This window comes from Mobula birostris, chromosome 12, assembly GCF_030028105.1.
Source record: "Mobula birostris isolate sMobBir1 chromosome 12, sMobBir1.hap1, whole genome shotgun sequence".
Classification (NCBI taxonomy): Eukaryota; Metazoa; Chordata; class Chondrichthyes; order Myliobatiformes; family Myliobatidae; genus Mobula; species Mobula birostris.
The window spans coordinates 47,269,354-47,283,940 of NC_092381.1; the positions used below are offsets into that span (position 1 = coordinate 47,269,354).

Here is a 14,587-nt window from a genome sequence, read left to right on the forward strand (position 1 = left end):
CCCGGGGCAGGAACCGCTCTCCCACTCTCTGTCCCTGCCCAGCCCTTCATGAGCACGTTAGGACAAAGCGTTGGCATCAATATTCCTAATTCCCAGCCGTTACTTCAGGCTGAAATCATAGGCAGACAATGCCACCAACCATTGATGGCCTGTGGCATCCAATTTCACCGAGGTCAGGATATAAGTTAGGGGATTGTTGTCCGTCCTCAGCTCAAATTTGGCACCATAGAGGTAGTCACTAAACTTATCCACCACAGCCCATTTCAATGCTAGGAACTTCAACTTGTGTGTGGGATAGTTTTTCTCGGAGGGCAACAGACTCCGGCTGACAAACGCAACAGGTTTCAACCCAGTACCCTGATCCTGATACAGGACACCCCCAAGCCCCCTCTGTTGGCATTCGTATGCAGTACATACGGCAGTTGGGGGTCTGCAAAAGCCAGCACAGGCACTTCACATTTCTTCTTTTTCTTCACATTTCGCATCCCATCTCGCTCCAAAAGGCTCCAAAGAGCTAAGATAACCTTTACTATCCTCTCCTTTTGTCTCCTCTTTCTTCCCCAAGGGGGGGGCGAATCTTATGAGACAGTCGAAGACCCCAAGTGGTCAGATCCTGGGACTGGGTGCCTTTCGCTATTTGGTCCATTCTTAACTGATCCACTTCAGCCATCTGAATGACCCCTCTAGGCCGCAAGCAATTTAGCTGCCTCCCAGCTGAAAAATGTAGGCAGGCCCCTTCTCCTGACACATGTTCTGAAACCCTGTCATGAGCTCCATTGGGCTTCCCGCCGTGCCAAACACCTTTTCTAGTGCTTGGATGTAGGCCGCAGAGGTGGCAAAGGGGTTCTGTGTCTTTACAGCTCTCACCACGTCAGCAGCCCGGCCTCTCAGACGCTCAACCAATCGCTGTCTTTTTACATCATCAGATCACTGCCACTCATCTAACAACTGAGAGGTCTGCTCTGCCCAAATCTCATACTCTTCTTCCCCCTCGGGGGTGGGCTTCACTCCAGAGAACTTTCTCAGTTTTCGATAGCCAGGGTCCTCTGCCTGGGCACTGGGAGGTAAGGGTGAATACCAACTCAGAAGTCCCACTCTTCATCTCCCTGGCAAATAAATTGGGGACTCATTAGACATTCCAAATCAGACCACTCCTTCCCTTTGCTCTGCAGAAACGGGAGCAACCGGTCTTTGAAGTTTCTGGCCCCAGCTATGAGAAACTCGGCTTGCGATTTGGCCCGCTCTGCTACACTCTCCTCCTCCCGGAAAGCATGGGCAGCCCATGGCCCCCCCTCTCCTGGGGCCCCCAGTAGTACTAGGCAGTTCCACTGCTGTTACGTCAGCACTAGTCTGGACTAAAACAAAGTCTTTGTCCACCATTTTATCAAGCCTCCGCTCCACAATTGTAACTGTTCCTACTGCTTTAACAGCATCAAGGTTCGAATTAATAATTGATCATGGATACGAATGTCTACCCCACTCAACACACACGCATTCGTTACCAGTAACCACATGGATTTGCACCACCGCTCAACCCCGGCAGCATCCATAACCACGTATCGTAATCACTTTACCGGACAATAGTTTAGCACAGACTTAAATACACAACCCACTGGATCAATGCTCAGGGCAATCACACAGCATCCAACGAAATATATCCTGGATGAACCCCCACAATGAAACACTCTGGTTTCCTCGGCTGTGTAACTCTAGGGAAGAGAATCTCCGGCCCTGGCGCATGTGTGAGATTGAGGAGTGAGCCCACCCCAAGACGCCATGTTTGTGTGGATGCTGTGTAATTCGTTCCCCTGTTACAAATGAGTGCCATGAAATAACAGGCAGCACAACACATACAATTAAAAGAATTAGCTTTATAGTTCGTAATTTGACTAAAGCGTTAGTAAGGAAAGAACAGAAAAAAGAAAAGGACCTATTTTAATGAAACAGTCTAATGTGCAATAATTGGTGCTCACTGTTTCCCCGTCTCTGATCCTCCACTGATTACCCCGGACTTTGTCATATCACAGCCCCGCTCGGGGTCGAATCCTACGACCTCTTTTCTCTGGCATCTTCTCTCTTCATCTCCCTCTCACAAAAGCCCCAAGCCCAACCTTAATGTCCCTCACCAGAGAAACCTCCCCTTAATCTGACCATCCTAATTGGATGGCACACAATTCTCCTATCTCTTATCTTCAACAGTAACCCAAACATAGCAGAAAACAAGCAGCTCGCACAGAACAACGCAAAATGAAATGCAGAACAGCATATCAGTAAAAAATACATTATTCTTTAGAGATTTGAAACATTTGTGCATTCAGTCCTTGTGAGGTTGAAATGGAAGTAGTCCTTTTCTTTTGGAGCTCCACTACCTGGAGAGTGTGAAACTGGAAATGCCACAGCTTTTAACACTTAATTTTCACCATATATCACTTGAGACATTGACTTCTAAAATGCTTAAGAACCTCTCATCTGTCCCAAGTCACCATTATATAATTGGTCTGAGCACACTATAGTAGTATTCCGTGAAGATCTTGTGCTGCCTGTAAAGTTCATGCCATAATGGATGAGTGTCGTTCTAGTATAGATAAACATCACAATCTATAATGGAAATGTTGACTCAAGAATGTGATGAGGTGTAAGATTTTGTGGTCAGAAACTCTGTACCTTGTACAATTTTCACAAATTAATATCAATAGTTCCTTCTGTGTGGTAATGTAATTGTTTACAGCACAAATTAAAATTTGTTTTCTTTTTTGAAATGTAGATTTTAAGAGTAATTCAGGATAGCCAATAATCATAGCTTATTAATATGGGCAAGGGGAAATACAGTCTGACAAGTTCAAAGACTAATTTGATAGTGAGTTCAAGTCTGCCAGATCAGTGGAAAGCATTAAAGCAAAAATAAACAGAACTGTTACATGAAAATGGAAGGATGGGACAACTGCTTTTCATTATCTTTGTGAGTCTTGCAGCAAATTATTTGTTTATTCAGTCAGAGTTTAGTAGGCAATGGTTGGACAAATAAAAATGTGTTTAGCTTGTCCAGTTGATTATTTCTTTTCTGCAGATGATGGAATCTGATAGGAAAGGAAGGTCGAACACAGAAGCAAGTAAAGGTGGTAGAGTGGGCCATGGGGGGGGGACTCAGTGGGCAGATTTCATGGGTAATGGCAGATGGGGTGGGTAGAAGAGAGAAAAAAGGGGAAAGAAATGGTGATGGAGTCTGGGGAGGGGTGTGGTGAGTTTAAGAGGAACTAGGTAGATCATGAAAATGAGAGAGGCGAAGATGGGAAGCAGTTTAGCTGTAATCGGGGAATCCAGTGCTCATGTTACTGGGTTGTAGACTACCTTGGTGGGATTTGAGGTGCTGAATAGTCTTGCGCCTCCTAGAGAATAGAGGTTTAGCCCACTCAGTCTCTCCTTGTTTGACGGACCTACCATCCAGGAAGCAATTTGATGAATCTTTGCTGCATCCCTTTCTTGAAAATGTATACAATTTATGGTGTGGAAACAAGAATCGCACCTGACATGTTACAGGCAGCCCCTCAGGGTTGGTGGGGTTGGGGGGAGGGGTATACTTCCTTCAGTTTTGTAGGTTCTGTAGTGGTGAATGAGGCCTGTGTAAGAATGGCATATCTTGCATATAAGCAGCAAGGTGAGAGAGCACATGGATGAGTAGTTTGTGATGTCAGCCATGATTTTTATTGCTTGTCCAGGTCCTTTGTCTGCTCCTGACTGTATATCCTTAAGATTCTCAATACGATCCTAGGTGCTTCCTCAACATTTTGGGTGCTCATTGGCCAGATATTCTGAAGAGTTAATAGTGTTGGTCAAGAAAACTTAGAGCACAAACAAAAATCTTTTCCTCTGCCCATTTGGTGATCTCTTCCCATGACAGAACTTTGAATAGAGTGCGTATTAGGGATTCTGGTGTCAGGCAAGTGAATGCCATGTATTTGAGGTACACGGTAACCTTGGAGAGTTCACTGCCTATGGATCACTTATCCAAGGACATTGACGTTCACTCTCTTATCCTTCCAGTAAGTTCACAACATGGCAAGTAAGGTTTTACTATGGACTTTCATAGTTGTGTATCAAATTCCCTCTTTGAAAAGGCCAACATTTAACTTGAAAATCAAAATAACCACTGCTGGAAATCTGGAATAAAATTGGCAATTGTTGGAAACTTTCAGCAGGTTAGGCAGTCTCTGTGGAAAGAGAAACCAAGTTAATGTATACATCTTTACCAGAACAGGGAAACATAGAAAACAAGTTGGTTTCAGTTGTAGAGAGGCTGTCCTGATGAAGGGCCTCGGGCCAAAACGCCGACTCTTTATTTCCTCTCCATAGATGCTGTGTGACCTGCTAAATTCCTCCAGCATTTTGTATGTGTTACTTTGGACTTCCAGCACCTTGTGAAAGATGAATTGCGAGAAAAACATGATATATAACTGATGAGGTGAAACCAAATGATTGAATGTGGAAAATTATAGAGAAGTTTCAGGGGAACATGAGGAGTAATTTTTTCATTTGGAAGATCGTGAGAGTGTGGAATGAGCTGCCAGCACAAGTGATCCATGTGAGCTTGATTTCAACAATTAAAAGAAATTTGGACAGGTACATGGATAGTAGGGATATGGAGGGTTATGGTCCCAGTACGGGTAGTTGGGAGTAGGCATTTTAAGTGGTTTTGTCATGGACTAGATGAGCTGAAGGGCTTGTTTCTATGGTGTACTTCTCTGACTCTGTTATGATTCTTTGTATTATATGTGGCTAACAGCATGCTTTATTGTAACAGCGTGGGAGTTAGACAGGTCAGGGTGGGATAAATCTGGGCAGTGCAGTGCTCAGCTTATTGAATCTCTCCCTCAATGCCAGAGATCTGGGTTCAGTTCTGGCGTCGGGTATTGTCTCTGCATTTTCCATTTTCTCATGTCACTTCAGTGTGTTTCCTCTGACACCCCAAAGACATAGGTTTTAGGTTAATTTGCTATTTAGATTGTGTAGGTGTGTGGTAGATAAGAATGTGTGAAAAATTAAATTAATAGGGGGGAAATGAATTGATAATTGATGGTCAGCACAGAGGGCCTTTTATGACTCCATAATTAAAGTAGCAGGCAAGCTTAGGGTCACTCCTGCAGAATGAATGCAGGTTCTCCATAAAGCTACCACATTTGATTTCTGCTGTGTAAAGGAGAACATCATGAGCACTGAAGGCAAGGTACTAGTTTCAAAAAAGTTTCACTGTTTGGGTCCTGGGAGTTTGTTTTTTAACAGTATATGAGTTTTTAATGATTTAACATTAATTATCTATCACTCTGAATTTGGAATATAATTGTATTTCAAGGTTCTTGTATCTTTGGTCTAAGTCTCTGAAATTTAAGGATGGGCTGGAATATGCTGAGCTTTACAGGCAGAATCAATGGAATTCAGCCATTGCAGCTGAGATACTGATGCTTAACGTGTGCTCTGTGAAATGCTGATATCTGGGATAGTGTTGACAAATGGAACCTAGCAGGTGGACAAACAACAGGAATTCTGCAGATGCTGGAAATTCAAGCAGCACACATCAAAGTTGCTGGTGAACACAGCAGGCCAGGCAGCATCTCTAGGAAGAGGTACAGTCGATGATTCAGGTCGAGACCCTTCGTCAGGACTCAGTAGGTGGAACTGCCATCCCAACACCCCATAGATTTCAATACGGATTGTAGGATGAATGTTTTGGAGGAAAGGGGGAATGAATATTACCATCTTAGAAAAGTACATTTTATTTTGCTTTGACATGTTTAACTAGTTATCTGGTTTTCATTTACATTTTCAGATTTTTAAAATTCAAATGTTCGAGACATAAAAGTTGTTCCCATCGGTGCAAGTTTTCACAGCTAGCAAGGTCCTGCCCTTTAGCCTTGCGAGCTGTCAGGAATGAGCAAATGTGGCAAATTATGCTTCTTTGTCTGTATTAAGCATTTATTGTCAATGACAAGGTTGTGGGGTATGCCCAGCAGGTCAGGTTATACCAGTAGAGAGAGAGAAAGGCTGAGCCAAAATCACAAGGTCCTCTCTTGCATGTCCCAAAGCATTGCTGCTGTACAGATCATGTTGCGGGACTAAGGAATGTGAAAGGCCAGCAATCAAAACCTTCTGCATTCGGCTGGGTTCAGTTTGGATGTTGGCTTTTTTCCTTGCAATTAATGGTAAAGGACTAATTCAGCACAGCCTGATCCAATTCACATAAAATGTTTTCCTATTACCTTGTTAAAAGTGACTTTTAAGATAAACAATTGGTGAAAGGGAGAGAAAAACACTGGTTAATTTACTGAATTGTACCTCAGGTTCTGAAGATACTGCAGTCCTTGGGTTATATTACAGTAAAGTCAGCACAGAGTACATAAACTTGTGTAAAAAATAGCTTTTAGGTGCCTTTGGGGAGCTGGAAGCAAGAAGCACACTTATAATTACAATGCTGGTGAAGCAGGGAAGAAAAACATGCAGCAGTACAATAAACTAAGTTAACTGGATGTTCATTCTTTTAAAATAATATTTATTAGCAGTCCAATTAAAGCCAAATTCTACTGTTTCTGGAAAGCTGCAATAAAAGTAGAAAATGTAGTATTTAGTAGTTATGGAAGCATCTGTGGAGAACTGGAGTTAATATTTCAGTTCATTGACCTTTGCTGCAAACTGTTTAGAATTTTAATGAGATTTATCAGATAAAAGGCCGGGAAATGGGGAGAGAATAAAAGAAATTAAGGGGAAGAAATGTGAGTACAGTAAAGTTTAATGTTGTGTGCATAAGTACAGTGAAGTACAGATAGAATGAAAAACTTGCAGTCAACACACAGAATATAAATTATACACAAAATTATATCTTACAATGGGAGGAAAAAGACTGCAAAAACAAGGCAAGTCCATGGTAGTGCAAGAGCTTGTCCGTGATGTTCTTTTGCTGAATCAGGGTTAGGGTTGTGCAGATGGGTTCAAGTTCTGATGGTGGTGGGAAGGTAGCTGTTCCTGAGCCTGCCAATGTTGTACCACTTGTATCTTCAGCCTGAAGGTAACGAGAAGAGGGCATAACATGCCTGCGGTTATATTTCAAGCTTGAGATTTGATATGTCACCAAAAACTCTAGCAAATTTCTAGAGGTGTGCCATGGAGAGCATTCTGCCTGATTGATTCACTGTCTGATACGAGGGTACCAATGCACAGGATCAGAAAAGGCTGCAGAAGGTTGTAAACCCAGCCAGCTTCATCATGGGCACCAGCCTCCCCACCGGCAAGGACATCTTCAAAAGGCAAAGCACGGTGGCATCCATCACCATCCAGCACCTGCCCCATTGCATTACTACCATCAATAAGGAAGTGCAAGAGCCTGAAGATGCACACTTAACATTTTAGGAACAGCTTCTTCCCCTCTGCCATCAGATTTCTAAATGGTCAATGAACACATTACTCTCTTTTTCAGAATCAGGTTTATTATCACCGGCACGTGTCGTGGAATTTATTAACTTAGCAGCAGCAGTTCAATGCAATACGTAATATAGAAGAGAAATAATAAATTACAGTATACATATATTGAATAGATTAAAAATCATGCAAAAACAAAAAGAATTTTCTTAAAAAAGTGAGGTAGTGTTCAATGTCCATTTAGGAATCAGATGGCAGAGGGGAAGAAGCTATTCCTGAATCGCTGAGTGTGTGCCTTCAGGCTTCTGTATCTCCTACCTGATGGTAATAGTGAGAAAAGGGCATGCCCTGGGTGCTGGAAGTCCTTAATAATGGATACTGCCTTTCTGAGACACCGTTCCATGAAGATGTCCTGGATACTTTGTAGGCTAGTACACAAGATGGAGGCAACTAAATTTACACCCCTCTGCAGCTTTTGGTCCTGTGCAGTACCCCCCCCCCCCACCATACCAGACAGTTATGCAGCCTGTCAGAACTTTCTCCACGGTACCTCTATAGAGGTTTTTGAGAGTATTTGTTGACATGTCAAATCCCTTCAAACTCCTAATGAAGTATAGTCGCTGTCTTGCCTTCTTTATAACTACATTGATATGTTGGAACCAGGTTAGATCCTGAGATCTTGACACCCAGGAACCTGAAACTGCTCACTCTCTCCACTTCTGATTCCTCTTTGAGGATTGGTATGTGTTCCTTCGTCTTACCCTCCTGGAAGTCCACAGTCACCTATTTCATCTTACTGACGTTGAGTGCCAGGTTGTTGCTGCGACACCACTCCACTAGTTGGAATATCTTGCTCCTGTATGCTCTCTCATCACCATCTGAGATTCTACCAACAATGGTTGTATCAGTAGCAAATTTATAGATGGTATTTGAGCTATGCCTAGCCACACAGTCATGGGTCTATGGAGAGTAGAGCAGTGGGCTAAGCACACACCCCTGAGGTGCGCCAGTATTGATTGTCAGCGAGGAGGAGATGTTATCACCAATCCGCACAGATTGTGATCTTCTGGTCAGGAAGTCGAGGATCCAATTGCAGAGGGAGGTACAGAGGCCCAGGTTCTGAAACTTCTCAATCAGGATTGTGGGCATGATGGTATTAAATGCTGAGCTATAGTCGATGAACAGCATCCTGACATAGGTGTTTGTGTTGTCCAGGTGGTCTGAAGCTGCATGGAGAGCCATGGAGATTGCATCTGCCGTTGACCTATTGTGGCGATAGGCAAATTGCAGGGGTCCAGGTTCTTGCTGAGGCAGGAGTTCAGTCTAGTCATGACCAACCTCTCAAAGCATTTCATCACTGTAGATGTGTTTTTGCACTATTTATTTATTTTTATATATTCTTATTACAAATTATAGTAATGTATATGTATGGTACTTTGCTGCTGCAAAACAATAAATTTTACAACATAAGTCAATGATAATAAACCGGGTGGTGGGGATTCTTGACAACAGATGCCACCGCCTTAGGGTAGCACCTGCTGTTGGTGCTGGTCACTGGTGGGGCGAAAGGACAACCATACCCATTATGGACCGGGCTGTGTTCACAACTCTTTTCAGCCTCTTGCGTTCCTCTGTGTTGGAATTGTCATACCAGGCTGGAATGCAACCAGTCAGGATACTTTCAACGATACATCTGTAGAGGTTAGCAAGAGTATTTGTTATCATACAAAATTGATAAATAATATGGTAATGCAAGGCAAAAATGTGTCAATTGAGGCACGAGGTAGTTGATGGACAGTAGGATCATAGCCAGCATCTGGTGAACCAAAAAAATGGGAGAAGTGCTTATGATCCAAAATTAAACTCAACGATGGAAGCTAGTGCCTTTTTCCCAGGCTGACAATGAGTTTCCAAGGAATAGTGTTGAGAATTGAACATAATCGGACTGAGAGCAGTAATTAAAATAGCAAGTATATGGTTGCGCAGGATCATGCTTATGGTCTGAAGGAACATGGTCAGCAAAATGATCAAACCATTTGCGCAGAGTCCAATGGGAGGGAAGATTTGAAGATTTGTACCTCCAGCAGGGAGGAGGTGAACAGGCATGTACAGCATCCCCCCCACCTTGGCAATACAGTGTGTTGTGGGAAACAGACATTGTGAGGTGACTGAATGGCCTGGATGTTTTGACTGTAATGATTCCCAAGAAGGTAATGTCTGTAGGTTGTAGTTTGAGCATAAATAGCCAGAATAATGTAATACTTCATATTTAAAACATGACAAGGACCTACTGGGTCCTTGAGTATGAGTCATAAATGGTTCAGTTAAATTAATTGGTATTAAATGAAATTGAAGCAATGCTCAGTTAAATAAAACTGTACTGATTTATATATTCTAATTATAAGTATGCCAGCAGCAGTTCTGAGGCTGAGAAATGTAATTTCTGTATATCAAGCACCACAGAAGTAATCCACTCAATCAGTAGTTGTATTATATCTTGTAGATTAGTGCTCTGGGCAGTGGCTTCATTTTCTGTTGTGGATATTATAGGAAGTGTGTATATTTTAACACTTCTGTTGATCAAGTGCGTTCTTATATTTAAGTGACTGTCTTGATTGCAGGATCTCCAAGATGAAGTCAATAAGGAAAGCACAAACCTACAGAAATTACAGGAACAGAGGCAAGAAGTACAGGATGTGCTCAATGACTTGGATCAACAGAAGAACAAACTGGAGGAGCAGTTAAACGACATCAGGCAGAAATGCATAGAGGAGGCGCAGTTGGTAAGTTCTAGTTAATTCTCAACATAATCATGTCAGCAATGGATCACTACATGAATCTTTGTCCAGGAGTTCATCTTTGGACTGAAATCCACACAATCATAAAATGGTTATTTGAGCTAAATACTCTTAACATTTAGATCTGGGTATCCTGTTCAATTATGTATTTTGCCATAAGGAACTGCTGGCTAGAAATGAAACTGTTCAAATGTGATTGCAAAGACTGCATTAAATCACAAGATCAGGAAAATTTTGGTATTATTTGGACTGGCTCTTTTTCTCACAGGGGAAACTTAAAACGAATGGGGTTATAAAGAACTTTTGTTTTAAGATAGTCTGACAATCTAAGTTTAAACTGTATTTTTACCCACAAAAGAGATGCTCAAAGTTCAAAGTATATTTATTATCAAAGTATGTATACTGTATACACCTTAAGATTTGTCTCCTTACAGGCAGCCACAAAACAAAGAAACCCAGTAGAACCCATTTAAAGAAGACTGTCAAACATCCAATATTCAGGGGGAAAAACAAATCATGCAAATGATAAAAGTAAGCAAATGACATTCAGAACTAGGGTTGCCAACTTTCTCATTCCCAAATTAGGGACAAAAGTAGCAGTCAAATATGGGACACTTGTGTTTACCCCGAGAAAGACTACCATGACCATGAAGCCTTGCACGGGCAGCTGTGTGCACATGCGTGTACATGCCAATTTTTTTCTACAAATTGGCTTTGGCTTAACCTTCCTGATTCTGATACACTGTATGTACATTATTTCTATTTTATATAGGCTGTGTATTTATCATATCATTCCTTCTTTTACTATATGTTAGTGTTATTTTAGGTTTTATGTGTTATTGGTATGATTTGGTAGGTTATTTTTTGGGTCTGGGAATGCTCAAAAATTTTTCCCATATAAATTAATGGAATTGCTTCTGCGCTTTATGCCATTTCAGCTTACGAACGGTTTCATAGGAACGCTCTACCTTAGCGGGGGAAATACGGGACAAGGGCGGTTCCATATGGGACAAACCAATTTAGCCCAATATACGGGATGTCCCGGCTAATACAGGACAGTTGACAACCCTATTCAGAACTGAATTTTACGGAAGTGAGTCCACAGCCACAAAGCTAGTCACAGCTGATACAGGAGCCCCTTAGTCACAGACCACAGCCTCAGTTCAGTGCAGAGGCGAGTAACCCTCACAAGCAGCAAGCTGAACAGTGGGTTGTCCCTCACTCTCAGACCCAGGCCCTGCTGCTTGAATACACTCTCAGGCCTGGGACCTGCTGCCTCAGTTTGGCCCATACCCATCCTTTTCAATCTGGCCCTGAGCTTAATCAAACATTAGCTTGTACCTCACTCTCAGGCCCAGGCCCCGCCGACTCTAACTTGCCTCAGGTCTGCTGATTCTAATTGCCCCCAAGTCCTCTCCAGCAATGGCCAAACATTGGCTCATTCTCCGTTCTCGGGCTTGGGCCCCGGCACCTTGATTTGGCTTGTATTCACCGTGCTGCAGCCATCTTGCACCTTCGAGGCTTAAGTTCACACTGCAAAAATGACAGGACATACAGGCAGCTCAGAAGTTCAGCTCTGATAGGGAAGTTATAGGCTATTGATTGCAGTGATCGTTTTGAGAAAATGCGTAATCAATAAAGTAGTTAGTAGTTGTGTTTGTTGCCAAGTGATTGTCGCTGTGCTTCACGACTACCAGACAGGTAGTAATATCGTATAGGGTCATTTCGGAATTAAACAAATGGTCAAACACAAGAAAATCTGCAGATGCTGGAGATCCAAAGCAAAACACTCAAAATGCTGGAGGAACTCAGCAGGTCAGGCAGCCTCTATGGGGAAAAAATAAACAGTCGACATTTTGGGCTGAGACCCTTCATCAGGACTGAAAAGGAATGGAGGGTGGGGGAGATGCCAGAATAAAAATGTGGGAGGGATGCAGCTTTGTTACCTTTGGGCTCGGATTGATTTTTGAAATTCAGAAACATGACGTAAAGATAAAAGTAATATTTAAAAACATTTCTCAAAAAAAAACTAAAATGTACTGTACTTTATTAAAAATAATTAAGTACATTTACATTAATCAGATTAAATCTATGTAATTTCTACTCCTGGAATTGTTTGAATCCACTTTTCAATAGGGCCAACATATCTGTGCAATGTTAGGCCTGAATCAGCCTCGGCAGGCAGCTCCCCGAACCTGACAGCTAGGAAAGAAAATGAATTGCAAGTAATGATGACAGTGAAATCATAATCCCTTGGGGTCTGTTGTTGTTTTGCAAAGGCAACCGGTAGCTTAGGTGGCATGGTGGACTATGCCACAGACAACATAATCTTGTGCTAAAGCTGGGGAAGGGTAATTAAAATGAAAACGTGGAAGAAGAGACTAAGGCGCAGGTACTCTGCTGAGGTTGTGGGGTGGAGGCAGCAGGGAATCTGAAGAGATTTGGTTGCTCATTTCTAACTTAATTTCTATGATTTATGGAGTCAGCTGTCCTGTTAAGGACTTTGAGATCCACTCTCACCAATGTGAGGCTGACTGGACAAGGATGACAAGGTGCAGGGAAGGCAATCTGCCATTATTATCTGGTGTTGTTTGTATGTGATTCGCAACTGCCTGCTTGGTTTCAGAATAATTAATGAAGGATAATAAATGACGGCTTACCAGTAGTATCCACTACACAAAATACTCTGCAGATGCTGGGGTCAAAGCAACACTCACAACAGGCTGGAGGAACTCAGCAGGTCGGGCAGCATCCTTGGAAACGATCAGTCAACGTTTCGGGCCGGAACCCTTCGTCAGGACTGTGGAGGGAAGGGGCAGAGGCTCTATAAAGAAGGTGGGGGGAGGGTGGGAAGGAGAAGGCTGGTAGGTTCCAGGTGAAAAACCAGTAAGGAGAAAGATAAAGGGGTGGGGGAGAGGAAGCAGGGAGGGGATAGGCAGGAAAGGTGAAGAAGGAATAGGGGAAAACACAATGGGTAGTAGAAGGAGGCGGAACCATGAGGGAGGTGATAGGCAGCTGGGGGAGGGGGCAGAGTGAAATTGGGATAGGGGAAGGGAGGGGGAGACAATTACCGGAAGTTGGAGAATTCTATGTTCATACCAAAGGGCTGGAGACTACCCAGACGGTATATGAGGTGTTGCTTCTCCAACTTGGGTTTAGCCTCATCATGGCAGTAGAGGAGGCCATGTATGGACATATCAGAATGGGAACCATTCTGGTTTTCTACCTGGAACCTACCAGCCTTCTCCTTCCCATTCTGCCCCTTCCTTCTTCAGTTCTGATGAAGGGTTCCAGCCCGAAACGTTGACTGATCTTTTCCATGGATGCTGCCCAACCTGCTGAGTTCCTCCAGTGTGTTGTCAGTAGTATCCACTTACTGTGAACAGATAATGAAAATAAAAATGTATTCAATTATATGAATTAAAATTCCCACATGATTGAATTTGAATTTGTGCCTTTGCAAAAGTCCTTTGAATTATTCATAGTAACATAACAGCTATACTGTCATAACTCTTACTACAACTCCTGGAATACATCATATACTATCTAATTTTTCTTTCACATAAAAAGCAGGCTTGGTAATCAATCCACCACATCAAATATTTGGAATTGTCCAAATAAATATTTCTCATTACTCACCTTGGTTTCAGATCTCATCACTAAAGACTGAGATTTCAAGTCAGGAAACCCAGATATCATCTTATAAGGAGGAGCTGATACGAGCACAGGAAGAACTGGAACGACTGCATCAGGAGACAGCCGAGCTGGAAGAGCGAATGCAGGCGAGTCAGGCCCAGATGGAACCTATACAGCAATCTCTTCGGGCATCCCATCAGGATATTAATCAGGTAAATTGACTATTGCTTATGGACTTGATTACTGATATTTCTTGAATTAGCAATTTATGGTTTTTGCATGAGATTATTGCATCAGTAAATTGGGAGATTTTCCATTAAAGTAAAACTTAGGATAGGGCTTTGTAGGGGGGGCAGGCTATGTCTCACAATCCTGATTGAATTCTTTGAGGAAGGAAGTGACAAAACAAATTGATGAAATTAGAGCAGTGGAAGTAATGTATGTGGATTTTAGTTAGGCATGCAATTCAGGGAAACTTGGCTGCGTGGCTTCAGAAATGGCTTATAAGAGCTCAGTGGTCCATTCAATATCAGAGAAGTATGTACAATATACTTCCTGAAATTCTTGTTCTTCACAGACGTCCATGAAAACAGAAGAGTGCCCTAAAGAATAAGTGACAGTTAAACATAAGAGCCCCAAAGCCCTCCACTTCCTTTTCCCACACACAAGCAGCAGCAAAACAACGACCCCTCCACTTACTCCTGCAAAAAAGCATCAGCCCCCTCCATCCGCCAAGCAAGTAATAGCAA

The 14,587-nt window shown here is 42.6% G+C and overlaps 1 protein-coding gene across 3 annotated transcripts in view; it reads left to right on the forward strand.

Moving 5' to 3' along the window:
• Positions 1–14,587, forward strand: part of eps15 (epidermal growth factor receptor pathway substrate 15) — a 137,758-nt gene that overhangs the window by 98,342 nt on the left and 24,829 nt on the right. For all 3 annotated transcript variants that reach the window (XM_072273756.1, XM_072273754.1, XM_072273755.1), the window contains 2 exons: positions 10,026–10,187; positions 13,853–14,050. In XM_072273756.1, the coding sequence (XP_072129857.1) occupies positions 10,026–10,187; positions 13,853–14,050 (360 nt within the window). The remainder of the gene's footprint in view (positions 1–10,025; positions 10,188–13,852; positions 14,051–14,587) is intronic.